The sequence below is a fragment of the Notothenia rossii genome (genome assembly GCF_949606895.1).
Source record: "Notothenia rossii genome assembly, chromosome: 3".
Taxonomy (NCBI): domain Eukaryota; kingdom Metazoa; phylum Chordata; class Actinopteri; order Perciformes; family Nototheniidae; genus Notothenia; species Notothenia rossii.
The window spans coordinates 31,759,160-31,772,048 of NC_136901.1; the positions used below are offsets into that span (position 1 = coordinate 31,759,160).

Genomic DNA, 12,889 nt, shown 5'->3' on the forward strand with positions numbered 1-12,889 from the left:
AGCGATGTTTTCAAATCTGTAATCAAAAAGCTCCTCAAAAACGCTATCGAAGCAGTTCCTGCCGTTGCTACGTTAGTTCAAACAGTAACAACGGACTATTTTTCTTAGCGGATGCATGTCAATTTAAATCAATACAACAATTTTTTAAATCAATAAAATCATTTTCCAAATCCACAAAGGCATTTCAATTAATATTGGGAGTCATATCGTTACTTTGTTGAGAATGTGGCCATGTAATAAGCGGGATAATGTGCACTGACTTGGTCATTATGGGGAAAAGAACACAGACAGGCTGATCAGGAGCCCGATGCGAAGCGGAGGGATCTAGATCGGCATGAAGGTGTAATGACCGGAATAATGAATAATAAGGAATAATGACCGCGTCGCTGCACATTATCCCTTACGCACGGCGTTGCTAGTTAATTTTCAAAATAAATAAACAAACAATACCAGTGGGCCAAGCACGAGCCTGTTCATATTGTAGCGTTCACCGCTATTCAAGATCACAGATCACGAGCCTTCAATGTCGAAAACGTTCTCTTAATTTTCTGGTATTGACGGCAACAGCCACGCCTTACAGAACCAATCAATAGTAGGCTATAACACTCATTATGACTTTTCCCCACACTCTAACACAACTCCTACCGTCTCGTACTCCCTCCACACACACCGGAAAACACACACACACACACACCTGGAAGGGGCGGTCTCTCCCTAACTCCCACCAACAATATTGCCTAAATAACTTTACAAATGTACTAAACTGTGCACATCTGATAACTGAAATAACTATTAACTTGGACACGCTAAAATATCATCATTAATATTTACATTAAAACATTCTTTTGACACTTATAACATTACTTTGCAAGGTAAGCACAACCTAAATACGTTTGTAAAAGCAGAATTTGAACACTGTTTCTGTGCTCCTACAATATTTTTGTATAATACCATTACACCCTGAGCGTACAAGTACATCACCACACCGCAAACAGACAGATAGACACACACACACACACACACACACACACACACACACACACACACACACACACACACACACACACACACACACACACACACACACACACACACACACACACACACACACACACAGGGTTGTCCGGCTGGATCGCGGTCGTTTACGCTGACTTGTGAGAAATCTTTCCATGTTCGATCTGTGTTCACATACTGAGAATTCTAACAACATTAGCCAAGTAGCAGTTTGCGCTTTAACTGACAACGACCCCTGATAGATCTCGCGAGAATGCATATAAATATATATAGATACATTTTCATAACAAAACAATGGGGTTGCTAAGCCGTTGCTAGGCCAATTGTTGGAGTTGCTATAGCAACTCCAAGCTACCCCCTTGCGCCGCCCCTGGTTACACCCAACACTGCTGGTTAGTTAGACTCAAACCAAATCAGTTTTGAGCCAATCTTTTTTCGGAAGGGGATTCAAACTGGGGCCTCTGTGACTCCTCAAAACCAAAATATTGGACATCAGTTCAATCTCAAATTACAGTCACATAATAACAACTCTCAAATTCCAGATGTACTTCCGCACAAATTAACCAATTGGGTGATTCATACGGTAAAAGCTAGCATTTACTAATGAGTGGTTTGGTATCTTTGAATGGGTATTACCAGCCAGCAGGTGAAGTACTCCTATGCCAAGGATGGGGGTGAGGCTTCGGCAGAGGCAGGCACAGAACCCAGTCAGGCCCGCCAACACCACCAGACCCAAGGACACCAGTGGCAGCAGAAACTGGCATCTCCACAAATCTACACATAGACACAAAAATATATGAGTCATAATTCACTCAGCTTCTAGAAAAAACAGCCCTGATTGGAGACACTGTAATATTAAACATGCCCAATGGGTCCGAATAAACGCACTACTCGAGAATGAATGTGATTCTAGTTTTTACAGCTTCAGGCGACCTAAACATTTAGTTGAACATGCCAAGAATGAACTCACAGGTGTGCAGCATGTCCTCTCCACTGTTGTGGTTGCCTGGTTCTTTATACTTGGGAGTGAACTGCTGAGGTAGGCTGAAGCTTCAACACTCCAGCATCATCTTGGCATCTGAAAGAGGTTTTGACGCAAAGAGCAAGTATGAGCATGTATTATAAAGTGTAATACAAGTCATAAACATTCAGATCTGACAGCATCTGGGTGGATTACAACATACACAGAGCTTTTTTACCGAAACTCCAAGTATACTCAATCACATACGAGATGTGGGAGGCCTGTATTGAGAAAATCTGTGGTAATTAGATCAATGCAAGACATTATTTGATACAATTCGAGGGTCATACACAGAGTTCACTTTCATTCTTCCAGACTACACAAAATCTTCGCCTTTATTATTAAATGTTCCAAGTATAAGGAACCATTGCCTAATCCATCTTGCTATATGATCAATTATGATCAGTGGCGGTTCTGGTCAAATTTAAGTCAATGACTTAGATTCAATTTTAGTTGAGTTACCCTTTTTTTGTTACTTTTGCCCAAGATACAGAACATTGAAAGGTGTTTGGGGTAATACATTCCTTATTTATAAAGCCAAAATGTGTTTTGATTGTATTTCTTAATGTTTCTTGGTATTGTATTAGTCACAAACTTGTTTCAGTAACTTAGTTTAAAGTTATTAAATTACATTACTGAAAGAAACCCCATCCCAGTTCACTTTGGCCCAGGTACAAGCCCAGTTTTTGCTGGAACACTTACATAAAATAAATACATTGCATTATCATAGATGTATCTTCTTGGAGGGAAGCCACAGAGAAGTCCAAGCTGGATGTTACAGGGGCACTGGCCCCTGTTGGCCCCCGCTTAGAACCGCCCATGACAATTATTATTCAGGGGTTTCTTTCTTTTTCACTGGCTTTCAAAAATAAATGTAATCCAGTTTAATTTACAGTTTGTGACAGTGGAACCAGGAAGTGTGAAGACTTCTTCCATTCAACATTGTTAGCTAGAAAGCTTCTGAGGTCCCGACTTTAGTAATGTTGTTAAGGGAGCAAGGGAACATTTGAAAATTGGGAAGATTTTGTCAAATAGATGAGGACATATTTCATTAATTTAATTTAGCAACTTTAATTTAGTAACTTCTTTTTGTTCTGTAGGCTGTCACAAACCTGTCTGGGTATCGGTATCAACATGAAAACCATAAAAAGAGAATCCCCTAATAGAAATAAACTCCCTAAAACCTTCAAAGATTTCTCAAAGACAGACAATTTGTATTTTGTTTAAAGCTTAATTATGTGACACAAGGTGATGGTAGGCTACACAACGTTACTTATGTAATCAAAATTCCAAATGTGATACAGCTCCGACCTGTTTGGGAATGAGCAACACAAGTGGCATCTACCTGAAACAAGGTGAGGCTTCAAGTCAAAGAGTATCTTTGTTTGTGAAACTTCACAGAGATACTACCAGGACGACTCATCTGACTTGAGAGATGAGGACATACCTTGCTCCTTGTTCCAGTGAGCAGAGACGATCACACACCGCCACCAGAGGCCCACAGTCCCATTGAGGCGGAACAGGGTGTCGCTGTAGGTTTTCTCATCAAACTCCCGACCCATGAACTCCTCATACAGCCTGTTTGATCAGTAATAACTAAGAAGAGCAACACTATTAGAATATCATATTGACTGAATGCTCAAAATGAATAGTTGATGTCGACCTCAGTTGTTATAAAAGCTGCTCACCACAGGGCAGCAAGAAGAGATTATGTTCGGTCGACTAATGGATTGATATATATCAAATAAAAATAAAATATTCTGTCACACAATCTGTGACATGACACCTTTGCCACGTGGGATATGAGTTTCTATTTTTCCCATGTTTTTTTTCTTCTAAAGGCTGTATTGTCAGTGAAAGGAACAGTTGCATTGGACAGTTAACACAGACTTTGAGATGTAGTACTCACAGAGGTAGGAAGTAACTAAGTACATTTACTCAAGCACTGTACTCATGTACAATTTTGAGATACTTACGTATACGTATATACAGATACGTATGTTACTTGACTATTTCCATTGTATGCTACTTTGTGCTTTTACTCCACTTCAGTGGTGAATAGTGTACTTTTTCTCCACTACATTTATTTAATACCTAGTTACTTTGCAGATTTGGATTACAGTTTTTCTCGATTGCTAACACACTAAAATTATACATAAAGCACAATTATTTTAACTGACACTCAAAGAGCAAAACATCGGCTCAAATCTCCAAAACTCTAAACACGTTTTCAGCTTTTCACACAATGTGCAAATCAGCATGGCACTTTTTGCAAACCACTGCACACGTTTCTCCACGTAAGACACAGGAATCTGACATAAAGTCACGTGTTAGCGGGTTTAAAACACTGATATGCAAAATGCCTCACACATGGACCAATAATCAAGAAACACGTTCCACCTGACCAAACACCTGATAGCATAATTGTTGGCTCATCAATCAGGATTTTAGCACTTTAAAAAGACCAGAGGTGAGTACTTTCTTTCAGCAACAATGAAAGCCAACATGGAAGCAAGAGCAAGAGGAAGAGGAAGGGCTGGGCTGAGAGTGAGAGGAGGAGGAAGAGTACTCTCTAATGAAATGAAATGTTATCAACCATGGTTTGACAATGAGAGAGGCTGGACAGAGGGTTCAGCATAATCTAAGCCGATCTACTGTTCCCTCTGTAATCCGGACACTTAGACTTGAAAACAGGTTGGTTACCAGTTTTTAGCTCTGCATAATTCATGATATATCAGTGCTTATATCTGTTGTGTGAAACATATTCATTACTGTAATTTAATTGTTGGCAAGTTGCATACTATAACTGTACAACAATCCTGCACAATTGACTGTGGTAAACTTACTTTTATGCAACGCAGAGACTGACCAACCACTATATCTTTGTTGTTTATCTGAAGGACTGAGAAAAGAAGAGGTGTAGGTGGAAGGCCAAGGATTTTCAATGAGGCACAGGAAGCAGCAGCTACAAACTGGGTTTTGGCAAACAATGCCATCACACTTAAAGTAGAGAGATCCAAAGCATAGTAACTACAGTATGTGCTGAGATGCATGTTGCACAATGTTATTTTTGAATAAAATATGAGTTTTTTTCAACAAGTAATTTGTATTTCTTCATTTACTGTATTTCTGTATACTCAAGCAATCTTTCTCTGCAGAAACCTCTACATACAGAGCATAGCACATAAAATATGAAAGTGCTTTAGATTATGCTCAGCAGTGTGTACAGTAGTTGGGTGGTCAAACCATCCAGTATTATGAATGAAGTGTGTTATATTTGGTGCAAAAGTTTGCATTTGGTAAGTGTTTATGTCGTTTTGAGTGCAGTTCTTCACTTAGCAGGAGAAATTAGGTGTTTTGCACTTTGGGTGTGTGGTTTTGTGAATTGTGTTTAGTGTTCTGAGAAACTGAGCATTTAAAAAAAAAAACGTGTGTCAGCAATCGAGAAAAACTGTAATGATGTGAAATATAATCAAGTCTTAAATTAGACTTTAGTCACACCTGGAGTAAATTCACAAGCTACCCTGCAGTATACAAACTCATTAAAACTGCATCTTTACCAGCTTTGATAACACTTAATGCATCAATAATTATAATCAAAACATATCATATACATGAAAGGGGCCGATCTGCACAATGAGTACTTTTACTTTTGGTACTTTAAGTATATTTTGATGCTAATACTTTTGTTCTTGTACTTAAGTAACAATTTGAATGCAGTAAGACTGATATGTATTGCCCCTATGATAAAAGAAGTGGCTAGGTGGTTGCATTCTTTGTGAATTTAATAACGGAACATGTTGTCCTTCCTGCAAAACATCACACAAGAGACCATTTTGTTTCTTTAAATATTTTGTATTCTGATCATTGTAAAGTTTGTGACAGCAATTGTACAAAGACATCTCAAAGAATACGTCCACGCATGATAACATAAAAACACTTACTATAAATACAAATAAATTACAGTGCATTGTTTTTACATATATTTCAGGTATAAAAGGATAAGCTATAAACGGTTGTGTGGTAATCGGAAGAACAGCAGTACATTCCTCTGCTCCTATGACCCACATGTCCTTTGGCAAGATACTGAACACCAAGGCACAGCCATCTGGTGTGTGTGTGTGTGGTGTGGTGTGGTGTGGTGTGGTGTGGTGTGGGTGTGTGTGTGTGTGTGTGTGTGTGTGTGTGTCTGTGTGTGTGTGTGTGTGTGTGTGTGTGTGTGTGTGTGTGTGTGTGTGTGTGTGTGTGTGTGTGTGTGTGTGTGTGTGTGTGTGTGTGTGTGTGTGTGTGTGTGTGTGTGTGTTTGTGTGTATAACTTTATGGATGTTTTAATGGACTAGGTGCTTAAAGTTTAATCATGAATACGACAAAAATAAATATTCCACTGTCCTTGATTGGTCCGGTCAATGCAAAGTTAATTATAAAAGCAAGTTCATCAGAAGCTGTAGAAGACTTCCACTCAAAAAATCTGGGATTTTTAACAACAAAAATAAATCCTTTTTCATACCAGCATTGGCAGCCATGTTGTGATTACTGTGTAAAAACAGCCATAATACTATTGCTGGTTTAACAGTAGCCATGAAAACAGAAATAGGCAGGGTGCGGTGACAAGACTGATCTTGTGGCTTACTCCACTGGAAGCTGCAAAGGAGGAAAAAAGTAAACCAAACATTAATTTAAATGTAAACAAAATGTAATTGTTGTATTAAGTAGCACTCAGTATTTACTTACATATGCCATTTACGCCAATGGAGCTGCCTTCAATGTCGAATCCATCGACTGTTGAAGCTGCGTTGATCAAAGTGTTCGCAATCTGAGTGCTATTAGGAGCAGATGTGCTTCCAAACGAGACATCAATGAAGTTGATGATTGATCCGTTACTGCAGAAAAAGAAAACAAATATTGTTTGAAATATCAGATATAGGATCCCAGTCTTTATTATAAAACTTGAATGGTCTTAAAAAATTACCTGAATGCAACAACATCTAGTGATTTGAAGGACGAAGGGAATGCCTTTTGGAAAACAGGTGTAAGCTGTAGAAACACAAAACAAAAACATATATTTTTTCACATAAACCTTTGCATTTTATTTAGAGCTTGACTCATTTATTTGATTTGATCTTTATTGGTCTTTCATTAATTAATAATTCCTAATCCTAGTGTGGTAACTGTGGAGTAGGCCCATAATTCACATGTTTTGAGTGGGTGGACAAAAAAAACGTACCTGATTCTTTATCGTTATAGCTCGACCTTTATAAGCAGCAGAAGATGGATTCAGCAAGTCACTCGTAAATGTGTCTTGAACAGATCTGAAAGTCACCCTTTTTGTTATAAGGGCTATAGTAGTAGGTGCTGCAGTCGCAGGTCTTGCCGTTGTAGGTGCTGTAGTTTTAGGTTTAGCAGTTGTAGGTGCTGCAGTTTTAGGTTTAGCAGTTGTAGGTGCTGTAGTTGTAGCTGGGACTGGACCTGCTGTAAAAACAGACATATAAACATTATGTTAATATTTATCAATGCCCAAACCAAGAGGATTTATGTTTTTTTTTTTTTGGTAAAACCCTGGTGCCAGTTTTACAGAAATAAGATCAATGATGAAGGGCTTACAAAAATATATTTGTTCTGAAATTTCATAGGAAAAAGTATTCTTGCAACAAATAACTATTTATTTACAAGATATGACATTAAACAAGACACAACTGTAACTGAAAATTATTAAAGTAGTGTTCATTAATTTTGTCTTTACCTACATTTGTTCTTTAGCTACATACTTTTGTTAGTAAATTATTTATAAACCAAGCATGCACAGTAAATGTTATTCAAAATGGTTTAGAAACTTATTGGAGAGAAACATTGTGTTGTCTTTACTTACATTCAACTTTGACTGAATCAGGACTTATGCTCACGTCGAAGGTACTGTTGGTATTATTCACAGCTTCTACTAAGGTTTGAACCACTTCACTATTCTGTGGGAGATCTGCAAGAGGAGTAGTGCTGTTGAACACAACTCCCATTTCTGCTTCAGTTCCGGTCGCCCTTGCTGCTAAAGCGCTGTTTTATAACGTCAAACGAAAAAAGAGAACAATTATGATATGAAAGACTCTGTCTGTTGCCTTGTGTCGTCTGATTTACATGTGTCACTATCAACACTAAAGCATTTGTCTTTTTGAGACCCAATTGAAGTGAAACCTTTTTTACCTGAGCTTTTTCAGCTTGCAGTGGGAAAATCTGTTTCCAAATTCGGGTTTGTATATCTTAGAACACTGCAAAAAAAGCAACATTGAAAGACTTTTAGTCACTTTTGTCAAAATATACTTAAAATACAAATTCAGAGATACTCAAATCGAGGTGATATAACAAAAAAACATTCACCGTTGATAGAAGTCGTTTTTCTAACTCTATGTATTCCTGGCTTGTGTTGTCATTATAAGCATCAATAAATGGTTCGCCCTCCATGGCTGCTGTGATGACGTATGTTGGAGCAGCAGCAGTCGTAGGTGCTGCAGTTGAGGGTGCTGCAGTCGTAGGTGCTGCAGTTGTAGGTTTAGCAGTTGATGGGCCAGAAGTTATGGGTGCAGCAGTTGATGGGCCAGCAGTTGTGGGTGCAGCAGTTGATGGGCCAGCAGTTATGGGTGCAGCAGTTGATGGGCCAGCAATTGACGGGCCAACAGTTATGGGTGCAGCAGTTGTGGGTGCAGCAGTTGTGGGTGCAGCAGTTGACGGGCCAACAGTTAAGGGTGCAGCAGTTGTGGTTGCAGCAGTTATAGGTACAGCAGTTGTAGGTGCAGCAGTTGTGGGTGCAGCAGTTGTATGTGCAGCAGTTGTAGGTGAAGCAGTTGTAGGTGAAGCAGTTGTAGGTGCAGCAGTTGTAGGTGCAGCAGTTTTAGGTGAAGCAGTTGTGGGTGCAGCAGTTGTGGGTGCAGCCGTTGTGGGTGCAGCAGTTGTAGGTGCAGCAGTTGTTGGTGCTGCAGTTGTGGGTGCAGCAGTTGTAGGTGCAGCAGTCGTGGTTGCAGCACTTGTAGGTGCAGCACTTGTAGGTGAAGCAGTTGTGGGTTCAACAGTTGTAGGTGCAGCAGTTGTATGTGCAGCAGTTGTAGGTGAAGCAGTTGTGGTTGCAGCAGTTGTGGGTGAAGCAGTTGTGGGTGCAGCAGTTGTGGGTGCAGCAGTTGTAGGTGCAGAAGTTGTGGGTGCAGCAGTTGTGGGTGAAGCAGTTGTAGGTGAAGCAGTTGTGGGTGCAGCAGTTGTAGGTGAAGCAGTTGTATGTGCAGCAGTTGTGGGTGTAGCAGTTGTAGGTGCAGCAGTTGTAGGTGCAGCAGTTGTGGGTGCAGCAGTTGTGGGTGCAGCAGTTGTGGTTGCAGCAGTTATAGGTGCTGCAGATGTGGGTGCAGCAGTTGTGGGTGCAGCAGTTGTAGGTGAAGCAGTTGTAGGTGCAGCAGTTGTAGGTGCAGCAGTTGTGGGTGCAGCAGTTGTGGGTGCAGCAGTTGTGGTTGCAGCATTTGTAGGTGCAGCAGTTGTGGGTGCAGCAGTTGTAGGTGCAGCAGTTGTAGGTGATGCAGTTGAAGGTGCAGCAGTTGTAGGTGAAGCAGTTGTAGGTGCAGCAGTCGTGGGTGCAGCAGGTGTGGATGCTGCAGTTGTGGGTGCTGCAGTTGTGGGTGTTGCAGTTGTAGGTGCTGCAGTTGTGGGTGTAGCAGTCGTGGGTGCAGCAGTTGTAGGTGCAGCAGTTGTGGGTGCGGCAGTCGTGGGTGCAGCAGTCGTTGATGCTGCAGTCGTGGGTGCTGCAGTTGTGGGTGCAGCAGTTGTAGGTGCTGCAGTTGTGGGTGCAGCAGTCGTGGGTGCAGCAGTTGTGGTTGCAGCAGTTGTGGGTGCAGCAGTTGTTGGTGCTGCAGTTGTGGGTGCTGCAGTTGTGGGTGCAGCAGTTGTAGGTGCAGCAGTTGTAGGTGAAGAAGTTGTTGGTGCTGCAGTTGTGGGTGCTGCAGTTGTGGGTGCTGCAGTTGTGGGTGCAGCAGTTGTAGGTGCAGCAGTTGTTGGTGCTGCAGTTGTGGGTGCTGCAGTTGTGGGTGCAGCAGTTGTAAGTGCAGCAGTTGTAGGTGCAGCAGTTTTAGGTGCAGCAGTTGTGGGTGCAGCAGTTGTAGGTGCAGCAGTTGTGGGTGCAGCAGTTGTAGGTGCAGCAGGTGTGGGTGAAGCAGTTGTAGGTGCAGCAGTTGTAGGTGCTGCAGTTGTGGGTGCTGCAGTTGTGGGTGTAGCAGTTGTAGGTGCAGCAGTTGTGGGTGCAGCAGTTGTAGGTGCTGCAGTTGTTGGTGCTGCAGTTATGGGTGCAGCAGTTGAAGGTGCAGCAGTTGAAGGTGAAGCAGTCGTGGGTGCAGCAGTTGTAGGTGAAGCAGTTGTGGGTAGAGCAGTTGTGGGTGCAGCAGTTGTAGGTGCTGCAGTTGTGGGTGCAGCAGTTGTGGGTGCAGCAGTTGTAGGTGCAGCAGTTTTAGGTGCAGCAGTTGTAGGTGCTGCAGTTGTAGCTGCAGCAGTTGTAGGTGCAGCAGTTGTAGGTGCTGCCGTTGTGGGTGAAGCAGTTGTGGGTGAAGCAGTTGTAGGTGCAGCAGTTGTAGGTGCTGCAGTTGTAGGTGCAGCAGTTGTAGGTGCAGCAGTTGTAGGTGCTGCAGTTGTAGGTGCAGCAGTTGTGGGTGCTGCAGTCGTGGTTGCAGCAGTTGTAGGTGCAGCAGTTGTGGGTGCTGCAGTTGTGGGTGCTGCAGTTGTAGGTGCAGCAGTTGTGGGTGCTGCAGTTGTAGGTGCAGCAGTTGTGGCTGCAGCAGTTGTAGGTGCAGCAGTTGTGGGTGAAGCAGTTGTGGGTGCAGCAGTTGTTGGTGCTGCAGTCGTGGTTGCAGCAGTTGTAGGTGCAGCAGTTGTGGGTGCTGCAGTTGTAGGTGCAGCAGTTGTGGCTGCAGCAGTTGTAGGTGCAGCAGTTGTGGGTGAAGCAGTTGTGGGTGCAGGAGTTATGGGTGAAGCAGTTGTGGGTGCAGCAGTTGTTGGTGCTGCAGTTGTGGGTGCTGCAGTTGTGGGTGCAGCAGTTGTAGGTGCAGCAGTTGTAGGTGAAGCAGTTGTTGGTGCTGCAGTTGTGGGTGCTGCAGTTGTGGGTGCTGCAGTTGTGGGTGCAGCAGTTGTAGGTGCAGCAGTTGTTGGTGCTGCAGTTGTGGGTGCTGCAGTTGTGGGTGCAGCAGTTGTAAGTGCAGCAGTTGTAGGTGCAGCAGTTGTAGGTGCAGCAGTTGTGGGTGCAGCAGTTGTAGGTGCAGCAGTTGTGGGTGCATCAGTTGTAGGTGCAGCAGTTGTGGGTGAAGCAGTTGTAGGTGCAGCAGTTGTAGGTGCTGCAGTTGTGGGTGATGTAGTTGTGGGTGTAGCAGTTGTAGGTGCAGCAGTTGTGGGTGCAGCAGTTGTAGGTGCAGCAGTTGTTGGTGATGCAGTTGTGGGTGCTGCAGTTGTGGGTGCAGCAGTTGAAGGTGAAGCAGTCGTGGGTGCAGCAGTTGTAGGTGAAGCAGTTGTGGGTAGAGCAGTTGTGGGTGCAGCAGTTGTGGGTGCAGCAGTTGTGGGTGCAGCAGTTGTTGGTGCAGCAGTTTTAGGTGCAGCAGTTGTAGGTGCTGCAGTTGTAGCTGCAGCAGTTGTAGGTGCAGCAGTTGTAGGTGCTGCCGTTGTGGGTGAAGCAGTTGTGCGTGAAGCAGTTGTAGGTGCAGCAGTTGTAGGTGCTGCAGTTGTAGGTGCTGCAGTTGTAGGTGCAGCAGTTGTGGGTGCTGCAGTTGTAGGTGCAGCAGTTGTGGGTGCTGCAGTCGTGGTTGCAGCAGTTGTAGGTGCAGCAGTTGTGGGTGCTGCAGTTGTAGGTGCAGCAGTTGTGGCTGCAGCAGTTGTAGGTGCAGCAGTTGTGGGTGAAGCAGTTGTGGGTGCAGGAGTTATGGGTGAATCAGTTGTGGGTGCAGCAGTTGTAGGTGAAGCAGTTGTTGGTGCAGCAGTTGTAGGTGCAGCAGTTGTAGGTGAAGCAGTTGTAGGTGAAGCAGTTTTGGGTGCAGCAGTTGTAGGTGCAGCAGTTGTAGGTGCTGCAGTTGTAGGTGCATCAGTTGTGGGTGAAGCAGTTGTAGGTGCATCAGTTGTTGGTGCAGCAGTTGTGGGTGCAGCAGTTGTGGGTGAAGCAGTTGTAGGTGCAGCAGTTGTGGGTGCAGCAGTTGTAGGTGCAGCAGTTGTGGGTGAGGCAGTTGTAGGTGCAGCAGTTGTAGGTGCTGCAGTTGTGGGTGCTGCAGTTGTGGGTGCAGCAGTTGTAGGTGCAGCAGTTGTGGGTGCAGCAGTTGTTGGTGCTCCAGTTGTGGGTGCTGCAGTTGTGGGTGCAGCAGTTGAAGGTGAAGCAGTCGTGGGTGCAGCAGTTGTAGGTGCAGCAGTTGTGGGTGCAGCAGTTGTGGGTGCAGCAGTTGTAGGTGCTGCAGTTGTGGGTGCAGCAGTTGTGGGTGCAGCAGTTGTAGGTGCAGCAGTTGTAGGTGCAGCAGTTGTAGGTGCTGCAGTTGTAGGTGCAGCAGTTGTAGGTTTAGCAGTTGTAGGTGCTGCCGTTGTGGGTGAAGCAGTTGTGGGTGAAGCAGTTGTAGGTGCAGCAGTTGTAGGTGCTGCAGTTGTAGGTGCAGCAGTTGTAGGTGCTTCCGTTGTAGGTGAAGCAGTTGTGGGTGCAGCAGTTGTAGGTGCAGCAGTTGTGGGTGCAGCAGTTGTAGGTGCAGCAGTTGTAGGTGCAGCAGTTGTAGGTGAAGCAGTCGTGGGTGCAGCAGTTGTAGTTGTTGAAGATGACACAACTGTAAAGAAAACTTGACAAATATCTCTTGGGTCAATATTCTATGGCTCATGGAG

The 12,889-nt window shown here is 43.7% G+C and overlaps 1 protein-coding gene and 1 pseudogene across 2 annotated transcripts; both read right to left on the bottom strand.

The window, feature by feature from the left end:
- Positions 1-1,543: 1,543 nt before the first annotated feature.
- On the bottom strand, positions 1,544-3,691 carry LOC307034394 (claudin domain-containing protein 1-like; annotated as a pseudogene). The gene is made up of 3 exons (XR_013810620.1): positions 3,483-3,691; positions 1,985-2,092; positions 1,544-1,788 (listed from the first exon to the last, which is right to left on the bottom strand). The product of XR_013810620.1 is annotated as a claudin domain-containing protein 1-like (transcript).
- Positions 3,692-5,869: 2,178 nt separating this feature from the next.
- LOC307034425 (uncharacterized protein) lies at positions 5,870-8,843 on the bottom strand. Its single transcript, XM_079673272.1, has 7 exons — positions 8,402-8,843; positions 8,228-8,292; positions 7,902-8,080; positions 7,260-7,504; positions 7,005-7,069; positions 6,767-6,915; positions 5,870-6,676 (listed from the first exon to the last, which is right to left on the bottom strand). Exons 1-7 carry the CDS (start codon positions 8,483-8,485, stop codon positions 6,591-6,593), a joined length of 873 nt encoding a protein of 290 aa, XP_079529398.1. The 5' UTR covers positions 8,486-8,843; the 3' UTR covers positions 5,870-6,590.
- Between the last annotated feature and the right edge of the window lie 4,046 nt (positions 8,844-12,889).

Excerpts from the sequence above, each read along its gene's own strand:
- LOC307034425 (XM_079673272.1), bottom strand. The coding sequence starts at position 8,485 with ATGGAGGGCGAACCATTTATTGATGCTTATAATGACAACACAAGCCAG. Across the intron at positions 8,081-8,227 it reads TGCAAGCTGAAAAAGCTCAG|CGCTTTAGCAGCAAGGGCGA; the intron begins GTAAAAAAGGTT and ends GTTATAAAACAG. Across the intron at positions 7,070-7,259 it reads CTATAACGATAAAGAATCAG|CTTACACCTGTTTTCCAAAA; the intron begins GTACGTTTTTTT and ends GTGTTTCTACAG.